This window comes from Vitis riparia, chromosome 5 (genome assembly GCF_004353265.1).
Source record: "Vitis riparia cultivar Riparia Gloire de Montpellier isolate 1030 chromosome 5, EGFV_Vit.rip_1.0, whole genome shotgun sequence".
NCBI classification, from domain to species: domain Eukaryota; kingdom Viridiplantae; phylum Streptophyta; class Magnoliopsida; order Vitales; family Vitaceae; genus Vitis; species Vitis riparia.
In genome coordinates this window covers 4,471,758-4,485,677 of record NC_048435.1, presented here as the reverse complement: position 1 = coordinate 4,485,677, position 13,920 = coordinate 4,471,758, and the positions used below count along the sequence as shown (strand labels likewise).

The 13,920-nt window shown below is 35.8% G+C and overlaps 2 protein-coding genes across 3 annotated transcripts; both read left to right on the top strand.

The window, feature by feature from the left end:
• The first annotated feature begins 1,618 nt into the window (after positions 1–1,618).
• On the top strand, positions 1,619–5,992 carry LOC117914637 (sugar transport protein 13-like). 2 transcript variants are annotated; one of them, XM_034830051.1, is made up of 5 exons: positions 1,619–1,858; positions 2,351–2,670; positions 3,673–3,797; positions 4,566–4,857; positions 5,026–5,992. In XM_034830051.1, the coding sequence occupies exons 1-5, from the start codon at positions 1,726–1,728 to the stop codon at positions 5,764–5,766; spliced, it is 1,611 nt and encodes a 536-aa protein (XP_034685942.1). In that variant the 5' UTR covers positions 1,619–1,725; the 3' UTR covers positions 5,767–5,992. The 2 variants fall into 2 exon arrangements, with proteins under 2 accessions (XP_034685942.1, XP_034685943.1); XM_034830052.1 differs by lacking the exons at positions 1,619–1,858; positions 2,351–2,670 and adding an exon at positions 2,691–3,066.
• A 3,350-nt stretch (positions 5,993–9,342) lies between these two features.
• Positions 9,343–13,559, top strand: LOC117915113 (mavicyanin). Its single transcript, XM_034830683.1, has 2 exons — positions 9,343–9,682; positions 12,962–13,559. The coding sequence occupies exons 1-2, from the start codon at positions 9,508–9,510 to the stop codon at positions 13,357–13,359; spliced, it is 573 nt and encodes a 190-aa protein (XP_034686574.1). The 5' UTR covers positions 9,343–9,507; the 3' UTR covers positions 13,360–13,559.
• The last annotated feature ends 361 nt before the right edge of the window (positions 13,560–13,920 follow it).

Here is a 13,920-nt window from a genome sequence, read left to right as displayed (position 1 = left end):
TTATGAATGGAAAAATAAAAATAATTTATTAATTTTAATTTTTTTTTATAAAAAAATCTATGTATTTTTTCTGACATTTTTTTCTTCCAGATGCATAGCTGCCGCCATTTATGATCGAAACCCAAGCTATCACGAGCCTATCTCTGAACTCCTAGAAAGTGGAAAGTGGAAAGTGGAAATTAAGATAAGGTAAAAGGAGTCGACTCAAATCTGTGGCTGCCGGAGTCCAACAACATTGCTTTTCCTGTGAATGGCGAAAGGTTTTGGGCCAGTAGTACTCTTTTGATTTTCATCCTTATCCATTGACGACACGAACTTGGATTTTCCAAACCCTAAATCTCGAGAGTGATGGTCAAAGTTGGTGTCCCCGATATTACAAGCCAACCCACGCCCACACGTTCGTATTGAATGATCTCGCCTCCTAAACCCTCGTTAATTTCTTAAAAAAATCAAAGTGTTAATTCTCGATGCCATCAACTCTGACTTTGAGGTTGTAAAATACAAAAGGATGAGATTCCAAATTTAAAGCATTTTTTTTTTTACTAGGATATATACATTGCAGAAGGTCAATCTTTTGACGTTGAATTTTCCACGGTTGTTGTGGGCTCCTGACTTTCCGTGGCAGCCAGTTGATCTGATCACATGATTCAGATGAAAGGCAACAAAAGGTTTTGTTGTTGGATTCTAATCACTTATCAATTTTGCATTGATTTTTACTCTTTTTTTTTTTTTTTTTGTCCATAATTTTTGATGATTGGGTTTGGGTATAGGAAATGATTTATGAGTAGACTAGGAGCATTAGAGGGGCTCCGATTCCGAGTATGGTGGAATTGGGAGTGAAAAGATGGTCGTAGGCCCAATAATTATCTGCCCACGTCCATTTATGGCATTCGTGAAATGCATGTTGCAAATGGTCGTAGGCCCAATAATTATCTGCCCACATCCATTTATGGCCTTCGTGAAATGGATGTTGCAACCAAGCTCACTAAAATGATTTCTCACAATTATTTAAATAAATTATTTTTTTTAAAAATTGCAACATCATCAAATCCCGTAAAATGACAATATTAAGATCTTCGAATCAACTTAAAATATTCTTGTAATGATAATGATATATGATGCTTTTTTCTGAGAAAGATATTTTTTATTTTTTATTTAAATAATAATAATAATAATAGAAGCTGTGGACTTATACGGTATCAGAACAAAACTCAGTGAAAGTGGGAAAGTTGGCAAGTACTTTCTACTTGGTTTTGATTACAATAACGAACCTGGAAATGCCCACGTGGCATTATTAGAAGAGGTACAATTGTACAAATAATCATCATCCATACACGCCTCTTTGGGTTATGTTCTTACGACGTGGCATTTGGTGAACCCCCTGGCACTGGCGCACCCACCGTCCATGTTCCCATTTTGCTTCGGAAATGGGGCCCACTATGACGCGAAGGGGGAAAAAACGTTGGCTTGACTAAGCAGCCGTCGATGAAGAACATCGGGTTCATGGTTGCCACGTGGATATATCCTGGTGGTCATCCTATTACATCATCCATTTCGTACTTCGCGCTCCTCTCCCTACTCTCCTCTATATATACACTCGCTCCGGATGGTCTTTTTCCAACTCTCTCTGCCTAGTGTCTCTTCTTCTTCTTCTTCTGCTCTTTCTGCTGCTTGAGGCCGAAGCGACATTGATAAGGTTTTTAGGAGTTTGTAGGTGGTGACATCATGCCTGCTGGAGGATTCGCGGCCCCGTCGGCCGGTGTCGACTTTGAAGCCAAGATCACTCCTATCGTTATCATTTCTTGCATCATGGCCGCCACCGGCGGCCTCATGTTCGGCTACGACGTTGGCGTTTCTGGTAAGCCTCGCTTCCTTTCCGTTTCTCTTAATTCTGGTGAATCCGGATGATTAGAGAGAGACATAGTGTGATTTTAACTTTTTGAGAAACTTTGCATGCGAGAATACTAAGTTTCAGATTTTCACTGATTTTCTCGGGAAAATTTTCTGATGTGAAGAGAAAACGAGATTCATCGTCTTATAGTATTTCAAATCTATCTATCAGTACGTATAAACAAGGAAAATACATGAAAAAAAAAAAAAGAAGATAGAAAGAGAATCTTTTCTTCCACTTGCCTGGAGGCAGGAGAGCCCATAGCGCCAAAATACTGAAAGGTTCTCCTTTCTGAACCAATCAAAAAAGGCTAAATTAGTGGATTCAAATAAAACAGTTTGCAATGTTCGTGGGCGCACAGTGTAGTCTGTTTGCTGTCTTAATCTTTACAGCATGCATTTTCTATGCTAGTAAAATTACCATTCAACCCATGCTGATAAGTTAATTACGGTTTTGCAGGGGGTGTGACGTCGATGGACCCATTCTTGAAGAAATTTTTTCCGGTAGTATATAGGAAGAAGCATGAGGGGCTGGACAGCAATTACTGCAAGTACGACAACCAAGGGCTACAGCTGTTCACGTCGTCTCTATATCTTGCGGGCTTGACCTCCACTTTCTTCGCATCCTACACAACCAGAAGTTTTGGTCGTAAGGCAACCATGCTTATTGCTGGGATTTTCTTCATTGTGGGAGTGGTGCTTAATACCGCTGCCCAAGATCTAGCTATGCTCATCGTTGGGAGGATCCTTTTGGGTTGTGGCGTCGGTTTCGCTAATCAGGTCCGTTTTTATGATCTATTCAAATTTTAATAGTAAATCACTCATGAACAGTCTCCTAATCACCCCATTAATTTCATATATTGGAAAAAGCAAATAACCCATCTGTTGATGTTTATTTAAATAAATTTGTAATATCAGTAAATTTATTTTCAGAGTAGAAATGATCATGTGGGTGTGGATTTTCTTTAGTTGATTAATGGTAGGCTCGCCTACTTAAATAAATTTGTGGACAAGTTGCAGCACGCGTGAAGAACCGGTGGTAGGAAGGGTGAATATAGCGTTTGAAAACAGTAACTGTGATGGCTACGTCTTTTTTCTGATCCCAAGTCTTAATCATCCACTCATTTGTCTCACTTTTTGGGGTTGGGATTTGTTGCACTTTTGATGCCCTTACTGGTTAGTTTTGTTATTAGATATTAGTTTTTTCTAGTGAAGTGCTCTGTGATTCCCCTCTTTTTAACTTCCAACTGAAGTTAGTCTCTTTGAATAATCTTTCTTTTCAAAAGTCCCAGGGTTGAATAACGTGATTTGTGCAACTCTTGTTTCCCACCTGGGATGCTTTCATCGTGTGGTTTAAGTCTTTTATGTTATCTTTTGGTATCGAATGGACCTCCAAGTCAACTGGGCCACGCTAATGTTGATGTAAATATCAAGCAGGACCATCCCTGCATATGATAATACAAGTTGATTCCCCAGGGGACCAACCACTATTTTTACGGAAATAAACAAAAACTTGTTCAAGGTCGCCTCATATTTAGAAATCAATGTTGAAATTTGGAGATGGCTGAACCACATGAAAATTTTGCTCAATTAAGTATGTAATATACAAAGGTTGTAGATAGCTCAGTTGGTAAACTTTATGCGAGGTTGTGACCCGTCTGGGTTGAAGTTCTTGCACACAAGTGAGGACTCTTGGATATTCAATTGCATCAAACTCTGTGTTATCATTTTTATTATTTTGTCCTGATTGACTGATCTTTTATTTATTTGAATGTTTAACAGGCTGTTCCACTGTTCTTATCGGAGATAGCACCTACAAGAATACGTGGAGGACTAAACATACTGTTCCAACTTAACGTCACTATTGGCATACTTTTTGCTAACCTCGTCAATTACGGTACTGCCAAGTAAGTCCAGTCTTTGTTGTCCTGTTCTTTGTGTGTATATTAATTGAAATATGCGTCCTTGGCATGGGTTAGTATTATAATTAACGGGGAATATCTGTACACGTACCCCATTCGACCTGGTGGCTTATTGGATGATGATGACGCAACTCTGGAGGAAACAAACAATGTTATGTTGAAATCTTGAGTTTGTTTTTACATTTTTTCGTAACACCTAAGCAGATTCTTCTGATACCCTGACTCAATATTGACAATTTCACATGGAGGGTCTAGCTTGAATACCTAAAATTCAAACAGGCTGGCCTCAGAAAAATTACTTCGTCCTAGAAATTTTCAAAGTTTTGGACATGGATGATTGGAACCCAATTTTTTTTTAATGGGAATTTATGGTATGGGATGATTTCATGCAACCATGTGCTTGCTATCTCGTATCCTTGGACATTAGGATGTTCAAGGGAGTAAATTCATCATGCTTTATTTGGCATTTGACACAATTTTGTCTTATAGGAATTTCCTTGTGGATAATTATTTTTAGATATTCATATATAGATGTTCTTCGGATTTTACCATGCATCTTTGGAGGGATGAATCCCCTTAAAGAAATTAATGAATTTGCACACTGAAATGTTGTTTCAAACAAAATTTGATCCATGGAACATCTGAGTGAATCTTTTGTTTGATTGAAGATAAAATGCCTTTGAAGATGCATGCTTGAAGGTATGCTTTGCCATTGTTTCTAACCCATCATTAATATTTGCCTTGTAATCACAGAATCAAAGGGGGATGGGGATGGAGGGTATCATTAGGGTTGGCTGGGATTCCTGCGGTCCTCCTAACTGTGGGGTCTCTCTTGGTGGTGGACACCCCTAACAGCCTTATCGAGCGTGGTCGCTTGGAAGAAGGAAAGGCAGTTCTCAGAAAGATAAGGGGCACTGACAAGATTGAACCAGAATATCAGGAGCTTCTTGAGGCAAGTCGTGTGGCTAAATTAGTGAAGCACCCCTTTAGGAATCTAATGCAGCGCAGAAACCGACCCCAGCTGATCATTGCTGTGGCCTTGCAGGTTTGTAATACTCCCAACATTGCTATAATTGCACACCCTTATTTGATAGTGTGCAATTATTTCTTCATATTGCAGCTTTTCCTTGCAGGTTTGTAAATCTCTTGGTAAATGAGAGAAACAATTCTTACTGAAACTCATGCTTTTCCTTTCATTGAAATGGTTCCACAGATCTTCCAGCAATTCACAGGCATCAATGCAATCATGTTTTATGCTCCAGTCCTGTTCGACACTTTGGGATTTGGTAGTGATGCGTCCCTCTACTCAGCTGTCATAACGGGGGCTGTTAATGTTCTCTCAACCCTCGTGTCCGTCTACTCTGTCGACAAAGTAGGCCGTCGATTGCTCTTGCTGGAAGCTGGCGTCCAGATGTTCTTCTCTCAAGTGGTAATTGCAATCATACTAGGCATCAAAGTCAAAGATCACACCAACAATCTCCACACTGGCTATGCAGTCCTAGTAGTGGTCTTGGTGTGCACTTTTGTGTCCGGCTTTGCATGGTCTTGGGGGCCACTCGGTTGGCTCATTCCAAGTGAGACCTTCCCACTGGAGACCCGATCGGCAGGGCAGAGTGTGACTGTTTGTGTGAACCTGCTCTTCACTTTTGTCATAGCACAGTCCTTCCTTTCCATGCTTTGCCATTTAAAGTATGGCATCTTCCTTTTCTTCTCCGGCTGGGTCTTCATCATGTCCTTCTTTGTGCTCTTTTTGCTCCCGGAGACCAAAAACATTCCAATTGAGGAAATGACAGAGAGGGTGTGGAAGAAGCATTGGTTATGGAAGAGATTCATGGATGACACTGTGGTGGGCTTACCTGTTTTTGGTTATAATGATGAAGAAACTGTTGTTAATGGAAGTGACAAAAAGAGAGATGGGTACGGCAATGGATTCGATCCTTCTTCCCAATTATAAGATCAATGGTGTATGGGGAGGGAAAGAAAAGACATCACTAGATAAATGAATAGCTAAAAATAGTTTGATAGGCCCCTTGTTGCTTACCATTTGTTTTCACTAGTTCTATGGTATTTGATACTTTACCCCTATATGATGAATCCCCCTGTATATGTGTGCTTGTGCCCATGTCCGTCCATGTATGACTCAGAATTATGAAAAAAAACAAAAAGATTATTGCAATTCATTTCAAGCTGGCTAACCTTTTATGGGACATATTTAACTTCACGCCCACATGCGTTGAACAAAAATTCTTACACCAATTTCTGGAATTAAATTCGGACACCCATAGGAAAGAAATTTGAGGCCTTGATTGAGTACAATAATGGAAGCGAACGAGGGGGAGCATATGAGCAAAGCAGTAATGATTCTGCTGTCTTATGCGGCACCTTGATGCTAATAATTGACATTACCATAAGCCAGGTGCTTTTACCATTAATTTGGTAGACAAAATCTGCATATGACCAAGTGGCCTGCCCGACATCATCCACATCAAGTAAGGCAATAAGCATGAACAGGACAAGTCGGCCAGAAACAACATCAATTGACTTGCGCATGAATTCCCCAATTGGAGGGTTTGTCTGCTCTCTGATTTTGTCCCAAAATAAAATGGTAAATTATTTGAATCTACCCACATTAAAAGTAGACTTGAAGCACAATTATTTCAAATGGGATTGCCTTGTCAACAATATTTAAGGTTTGTTAGCTACTCTTTACCAAACTTAAAGACGCTCATTAAACTCTTCATTTAATGACGTCTCTTGTAGTTGTAAGTTGTAACGAGTAATGCATTTCACCAACTCAATCTCTTCACTCAACCATCATCCTTCTCTTTCTAATGGTGTGAATTAGCTGTTAGGCATTAGTCAGTCGGACGTAACGGGCAGAAGTGGAGTGCGGAAAGCAAGAATGTGTGGCATGAACAAAGCAACAGTATATGATTGAAGCACAATAATGAAATCATTGGGAGTCGGGCAAAGCAGGCTAATCATGCTTCTTCCCATATTCTCTCTCATTTCATTCAGAAAATGGCACCACCCCACCCAACCCAGCCCAACTCCCCCCAACATTCTTTCCTTGCAAGTTCTTCCAACTGTACCCATAACCCAAATCATCATGTGGATGCCATTGGTTTTCACCAATCATTACTTCATTTTCTACATTATTCTAAGTTCCTATGACAGTTCCCTTTCATGGTTTCTGAGTTGGCACTTCACCCACTTCAAGTTTTAAAATAATTTTCTTTGATAAAAGTTTTCATAGCCATTTTCAATGAAAAGAAAATTTCTTCAAAAAGAACATAACAAAGTTGGGTTCCATTTTGAATGATCATGTTGTGGATTTTACAAGTTTGTGAAAACCATATTTTTTTCCCCGCAGAAAAATTTGGTTTCACACTAACCCTTTGTCCAATAATTTTTTTAAAAAATTTTAAAAATTAAAAATACATCAAAACTAAAAAATCTTTAAAATTAAAATATAATAATAAAAATATTAACTATTACTTTGTTAAAACACGAAGATATAGATATTAAGAAAAAGTTAGAAATACAATGATAATCAATATTTTATTTTTAAATTTTTTTATTTTTTTTGTTTTAATTGTATTTATTTTTAAAAAAGTATTTTAGTTTTAATTATATTTTTATTTTATTTTTTAAATATTATTTATATTGAACTAACAAAATTTTTATTTAATTTTATTAAAAAAAGATGAGAATATCAGTGAATTTACATAATATAGGATATAAAATTATTATTAATTAAAAAATAAAAAAGATTTTATTTATGATCTTGTGAATTTTTTTTAGAATTATTTGTATCTTATATTATAAAATAAAAAATTTATAATATATTTATTCGTAAGATACTTTTAATAAATTAAAATGATAATTTTATTTAATATTATAAAGTAAAATGGTATTTCAAAAAATAATTATTTAATTTATGAAAAAAAAATGCATATATTTTAAAATATTTTTAAATAAATAAAAATAAAATTAATTTCTAAAAATTAAGGTTTGTTTTATATATATATATATATATATATATATTAAATTAGTGATTCAAAACCTACTTTTTTTTTTTCTTTGCATTTTACCTCTGATTTATTTAACCCTTCTTAAAAATAATTTACTCTTCTTAAAAAAATAAAATAGTTTCAAAGTCATAAATAGGAATGGCAACGGGCCGGGTTTTTTCGGGTACCCGTTCCGCTCCGCCCCTAATGGGACTGGGTTTAAATTTAATAAACGGGTTTGTGACGGGTATAAGTTTTTTTTTTAAACCCGGGACGGGTTCGGATATTGTCCCATCCCGCCCCGATTATATATAAAATTAATTTTAAAATTTAATTTAATTTAATTTAAAATTTTATTTTACTATTTTTAATATATAGATAATAATAATAAAATTTAATAAAATAAGTTATAAAAAATATAATAATTTTATTATTTATAAAATATATTTATTTTAATGTAATTAAAAAAATTAAAAGTAATTTAAAAAAAATTTAAACGGGACGAGATGAGAATTGTTTTTAATAAACGGGACGGGGTTGGGATTGGGGCGACCCATCCCGAACCTGCCTCATTGCCATTCCTAATCATAAAGCATATTAGACAAATTTTTTAAATAATAAAATTTTCAGAATCTTTTACAAAAATAAATTATTTTTTAGAATGAATTTAAAGTGTTTTCATTTTTTTTAATATTATTTTAAGTAATAATTGAAAATATTGAGAATATTTTAAGGAATTTTCTCTTTCCTAGTTGGAAGAATAATTTTTCCTCTTCCCCGTTTTCAAATATGGAGATATGGTTCAACAACTGAGCACGAGTGTTATAATGAATAGTTATGATCAGCCACATGCCTGCCTTTTCATTTTTCACATTTGAGAGGTGGGAATGGTGAGAGTGCAAAGGAAGATTTTGAACGTAGATTGACCGTAATGGAGGATTTAAAAAATAGCACCGTCATGGTTATTTCTGTATAAAATTATTTTTATAACGATGTGGTTATAATCATATAAATATTGTCCGTTTTAAGTTTAAACTAATAATTTTAAAACACATTTATAAATTTAAAAGGCTTCTAATATTATTAGTTTAAAACACGTTAAGAGATATATATGATGTCAATTTTTATTTTTTTATTATACAAATACAATATTTTTATTATGTCTAATAAAATAATAGGACTAAATAGACTGACACTCTTGTAGGATCAAAAACTTTTTCATATATATGATTTGAGATATAAAAATAGAAATTTCAATTCCTCTTATAAATATTATTCTTAAAACACAAAATAGTTTTTAATTCATAAAATATATTTTACAAATTTTTAGCCAATAATTTTTTAGAATTTATTATGAAAAATATTTTTTAGTATAAATTTGAAGTATTTTCGATTTTCAAAAATGTTTTTCGTTTCCCGAGAGAGTGAGGGGTGTAAAGTGTAAAGATGTTAAAAGTACAAGTGGTGTCGGATGGAAATGAAGGCAAAAGAAAACCATGATGAGTGGTTGACAGCATTGGCATGTTGTTAGAGCGGCACCAAAATCAGTGCCCTTGCTTTCAAGGCTTCCGTCTTCCATAACCCCTCTTCACCTCCAAAACCCCTTTTATAAAACGCCCACGCACAAAGGCCTCCTCAGCTTCCCCTCACGGACCCCCTTAGAGATTTGTTGGAATTCAGTCATGGGTATGGTGGGGAGAGGCTTCTCTTTGCTTTTGCTGGTGGCTGTAGCTACTCTGCAAGTCTCCTTTGCAGCTGTTTACAAGGTTGGGGACTCTTCTGGTTGGACCACCATCGGCAATGTCGACTACAAGAAGTGGGCTTCTACTAAGACCTTCCATGTTGGCGACATCATCCGTAAGTTCTTCTCTTTGCTTCCAAAGAAAACTGGGGAAAATCGGTTAAACATGATTTTTGTTTCGTTCGCATGCTGATGAGTTAATGCTTAGGCTCCCCGGTTGGATTTAGAAACTCCTGAGGAAAAAGGAAAAGAAAATGCCGAAAATTACTTGGGAATGGGTTCCTTTGTGACTTTGTCAAGTTGTTGCTAGCATTTTCCTTTCCCTTCACTTCTCTTGTACTTTCTCAGCCTCCAAACGGTGGCTAGACTAATCTCTTTACTTCTTCCTACATTTGCAGAGCATCCAAACGGCATCTTTTGTTTCTTTTAGCTTTGTTTTCTTAGTAATTTATCCCTAGTTGAATTGTAAACTAGATTCTCTTTCCTGGATTTCCCCTCCCTCCCCGTTTTTTGAAAACCCGTCTTCATCTTTTTTTTTTTCTTCTGAATTCTTCTTTTCTTGTAAAAACGTAAAGTTTGTGTGTGTTTGTTTGCTTTGACTCAATCTTTGATATTTATTACTTCCTGCCAACCACCACCCAACCAAATTCCATGACACTCACACCCATTTCCTCCATTCTTTTAATGGGTTTGGATGCATCTTATATTCTCATTTCTAATTTTGAGTCCACAATAATTACAACAGTTTCAATTTCCATGGTAATTATTCCAAAACACCCTTGTATCCCTGAGATTATTGGAAGAATCTTGGGGAAAAAATGGAGGGGGAGGGGGGTGGTAATGGTAAAGATGCTTCACCAACCATGATCAAACCTGTAATGCAGGAATATTGGCATAGCTTTTTGAATTGGTGTGTATAGTAGGTATCGAAATTTCTATATGCTCCAAAAGAGAAGTGACAGACACCATTCATTTTGTGTGTTGTTTTTTCTGGTGATGTAATTCAGTGTCTTCGCATACATTTCCATCTCTCTGCCCCACAACTATACCATGCTTTAATGATGGCACACACCTTAGCCCCACCTCGTCTCTGTTTCATTCCTTTTCCTTTTCCTTTTCCTTTTCCTTTTCATTTGGGTGCCTTTCCACGCGTGGGTGCGTATGCATACCCATTAGTAAATAACAATGAAAACCCACAGGGAGATGGAGATGAAATTAATATTGTATTAGAAGTAGAGAAGTTTTAAACTGATAAATTGAAGCCAGACTTTGAAAGGATTTAGCTTCATATGATAAATAAATGGATGGTATATAACCAAAGGGGGGTTACAGGGGACTCCCCCTGGAAGATTTCACTTAAATGGAAAAGAGATTGGAACAAGCTGAACAGGATTTTCTGTTTTTTAATCCAAATGATGAGAGTTTTGATCCTCATAATTGTTCCTATATTTTGCTCTAAAAGACACTAGTCTTTTACAACCTGAAAAATTGAAGGTACTGTGAAACATCTCTCAAAGATTTCCAGATTTTGAAACCTATTAGTTAGAACCTCCTGCTTGTAGTTGCTGTTCGGATTTATGTTCTGCGCATTGGTTTGTTCTTTAATTTGGGCGACACAACATGATTCAGGTGTGAATAGCCTGATCAAGACTCAAAATTACTAGATAGTAGACTGGAAATAGATGTAGTAATTTGAAGTTATAGCTCCAGATTTGAAGTAATTAAATCAGTAAAGTAAGAATCAAATTCCTAAAGAAGTTATAGGAATACTATGCTTACCGTTCAATGATAATGAGGTTCAAACTTGGAAGAAGCTAAATGAACCAGCAACAATATCCCTGCTCCAAGGTTAGGTGTCTGCAGCATGCTTTCCATTGATGGACTGGGGGTTTTCTTTCTCTAGCTGTGCTGCCATGCCATCCCTGTCTCATTACAGTGGTTGTGAATTGGTGAATTAATGTTAGAGCCTCAAGTTTCTCCTTGGAAATAGTCTACCTTTGTACTACAAAGCAGTACTGCTCTGTAGTACATCGGATCCTTTGAACATAAGCCCCATGGCCAGCTCACATTTGGGTCCCATAATTTTCTTGTCCTCTTTAATTTTAGGTCACGCCCTTGTTTTCGACGCTTTTGGTCTGCTCTTTTGGACTGCTCTGCCCGGCTCACAACCAGGGTTCAGAATCTCAACCGAGAACGGTACGACTCAGTCGAGGCGGATAGGCAATGGCCGGTACTGGACCGATACCCGAGTCAAAATCGGTGGAGAAAATAAAAAATGAGGAAAGTTCGAAACAGATTTTCATTTTCATACTTCAAACTTCAAACTGATGTGAGAAGCTGTCGTTGAGTTTAGAGTAGTTTTAGAGTAATGGAGACTTGAACAGAGAAATGGGTATTGTGAACACGTCTGAGAGTTGAACGATTATTGTGGATAGAAGATGAATGAGGTATTTTGTAAAAACGGGTCTGTTGGTTGAGAAATGAGAGATGAAATGGGTATTTTGGATTTGTTGCAGAGAGAGATAGAGAGAGAGAGATATGAGATTATCTCAAATCTGGAGATTTGGGATTATCTAAAATCATTATAAATACTTAAATTTATATAAAATAAATAAAATGTAAATATTAATACAAAAATTCTAAATTAATAGATAGAAGTACTACAAAAATATATTTATTTTTTAAACTTTTTATTTAAATGAAAATAAAATTAATGATTTTTTTTTTATTTTATATAATGGTTTTATTTATAATATATTTGATAGAAAAATTGATATTTATATTTTGAAAGGTGATTCCTAATTATTTTTAAAAATTTTCAAAGTATTGAATTTAAATAAATATATTTTATAAAAGAAAATTACTAGTTTTATCTAATATTTAGTATGGGTGATAAATAAAAAAGTTTTAAATCTATCTTAATAGGCTTCTATCCCTATATGAATACTATTCTTTTTATATATTTATTAATTTTTTTATCTATATGATTGCATTTATTTTTGTAATATATTTAACAATTCTATTAAAAAATTTGAAGTTCTTAATGTAACATATTTTGTGTATCATTCAATATTAAGGCCGATATATCTTAGGATCCTCTAAGTCAATGACTAATATCGCGACTTTAAACCATACTCATGACCATATCTTAATCTAGAATTTTGGTTTTCATAATACCCTTGTATTTTAAGGTAGAGCTGGACCCACATATATAAGGTGTCCATGACTGCATGGTGGGATCTGTGGCAGAATACTTTCTTTTAAGCCATGGTTTCTTGTCGATGGGTTGTATCTTCTTCTTCCTCTCTCTCAGGGGCTTGGCTCTTTGATATGTTGAATTTGCTCCTGTATTTTAAACATCTCATCTAACAATTCTTATGTTGGTGGTTTATCAGTTTTTCAGTACAATGCTCAGTTTCACAATGTGATGCATGTTACACATCCTGCATACCAAGCATGCAACGCAACAAACCCTCTTGCCACCTTCACCACTGGTAATGATTCCTACACCGTCTCAACTCATGGTCATCACTACTTCCTTTGTGGCGTCCAAGGGCACTGCCAAGCTGGACAGAAGGTTGACATAAATGTGGCTGGAGCATCGTCATTACTGGCTCCAACTCCTCAAGCAACACCCTCTCCTGTATCATCAGCCACTTCTTCAACTCCTCCTACGGCTATACCTTCGCCTTCTCCCAGTGACTCGCCTCCATCGAATGCTTTGATGGGTCTTTTGTGTAAACTTGGGTTTGCTATGTCTGTATTTGTGGTTTTTGTTTCTACCTATGCTTGATAAGGAGTATCTTATTGTGTTTAGTTTTGAGTATTCTGGAGTCTTGTTGCTTTTGAGGGACTTATTGGAATGTTGCATAATGATCAGATGATATGATATAGGAAGTTTATATTTCGAAATTAGGAAGAGTATTTCCAATAATTGTACTTGAAACTTGTTAGTACATGTTTCCAATAGCATGGTTCTATTTGATATTGTTACGTTTTTGGTGCATGAACAGGTTTTAGATTCGGGTTCTAGCAGGAAGAACATGAATTTTGCTTGGGGAAGACCTGAATTTTCTTGAGTTATTGCTTTTCTAAATGCAAAGGTACTTCATGGTTGTAGAAATCGAAAAGAAGAAAAGGGATTCTTAATATGGTTCGTGATTAATATGATCCCTACTTTCATAGAATCCACTAATCGAACAAAGGAAAGAGGATATAATGATGAAGGCTCTCACTTTACTTTCAATTAAGTCACACCCCTAACTTCTCTTTCAAAGGAGGGTTGAACCCTTAAGCTCCTCCAAGCTGTTCGGATAGTTTGATCCCTACAAGCTTAATGCATGGAAAGCTTGAC

Bases quoted from the DNA above. Each gene is read 5' to 3' on its own strand.
- LOC117915113 (XM_034830683.1), top strand. From the start codon at position 9,508: ATGGGTATGGTGGGGAGAGGCTTCTCTTTGCTTTTGCTGGTGGCTGTA. The intron at 9,683-12,961 runs GTAAGTTCTTCT...GTGGTTTATCAG, and splicing joins CCATGTTGGCGACATCATCC to TTTTTCAGTACAATGCTCAG.
- LOC117914637 (XM_034830051.1), top strand. From the start codon at position 1,726: ATGCCTGCTGGAGGATTCGCGGCCCCGTCGGCCGGTGTCGACTTTGAA. The intron at 3,798-4,565 runs GTAAGTCCAGTC...TTGTAATCACAG, and splicing joins GTCAATTACGGTACTGCCAA to AATCAAAGGGGGATGGGGAT. The intron at 4,858-5,025 runs GTTTGTAATACT...ATGGTTCCACAG, and splicing joins TCATTGCTGTGGCCTTGCAG to ATCTTCCAGCAATTCACAGG.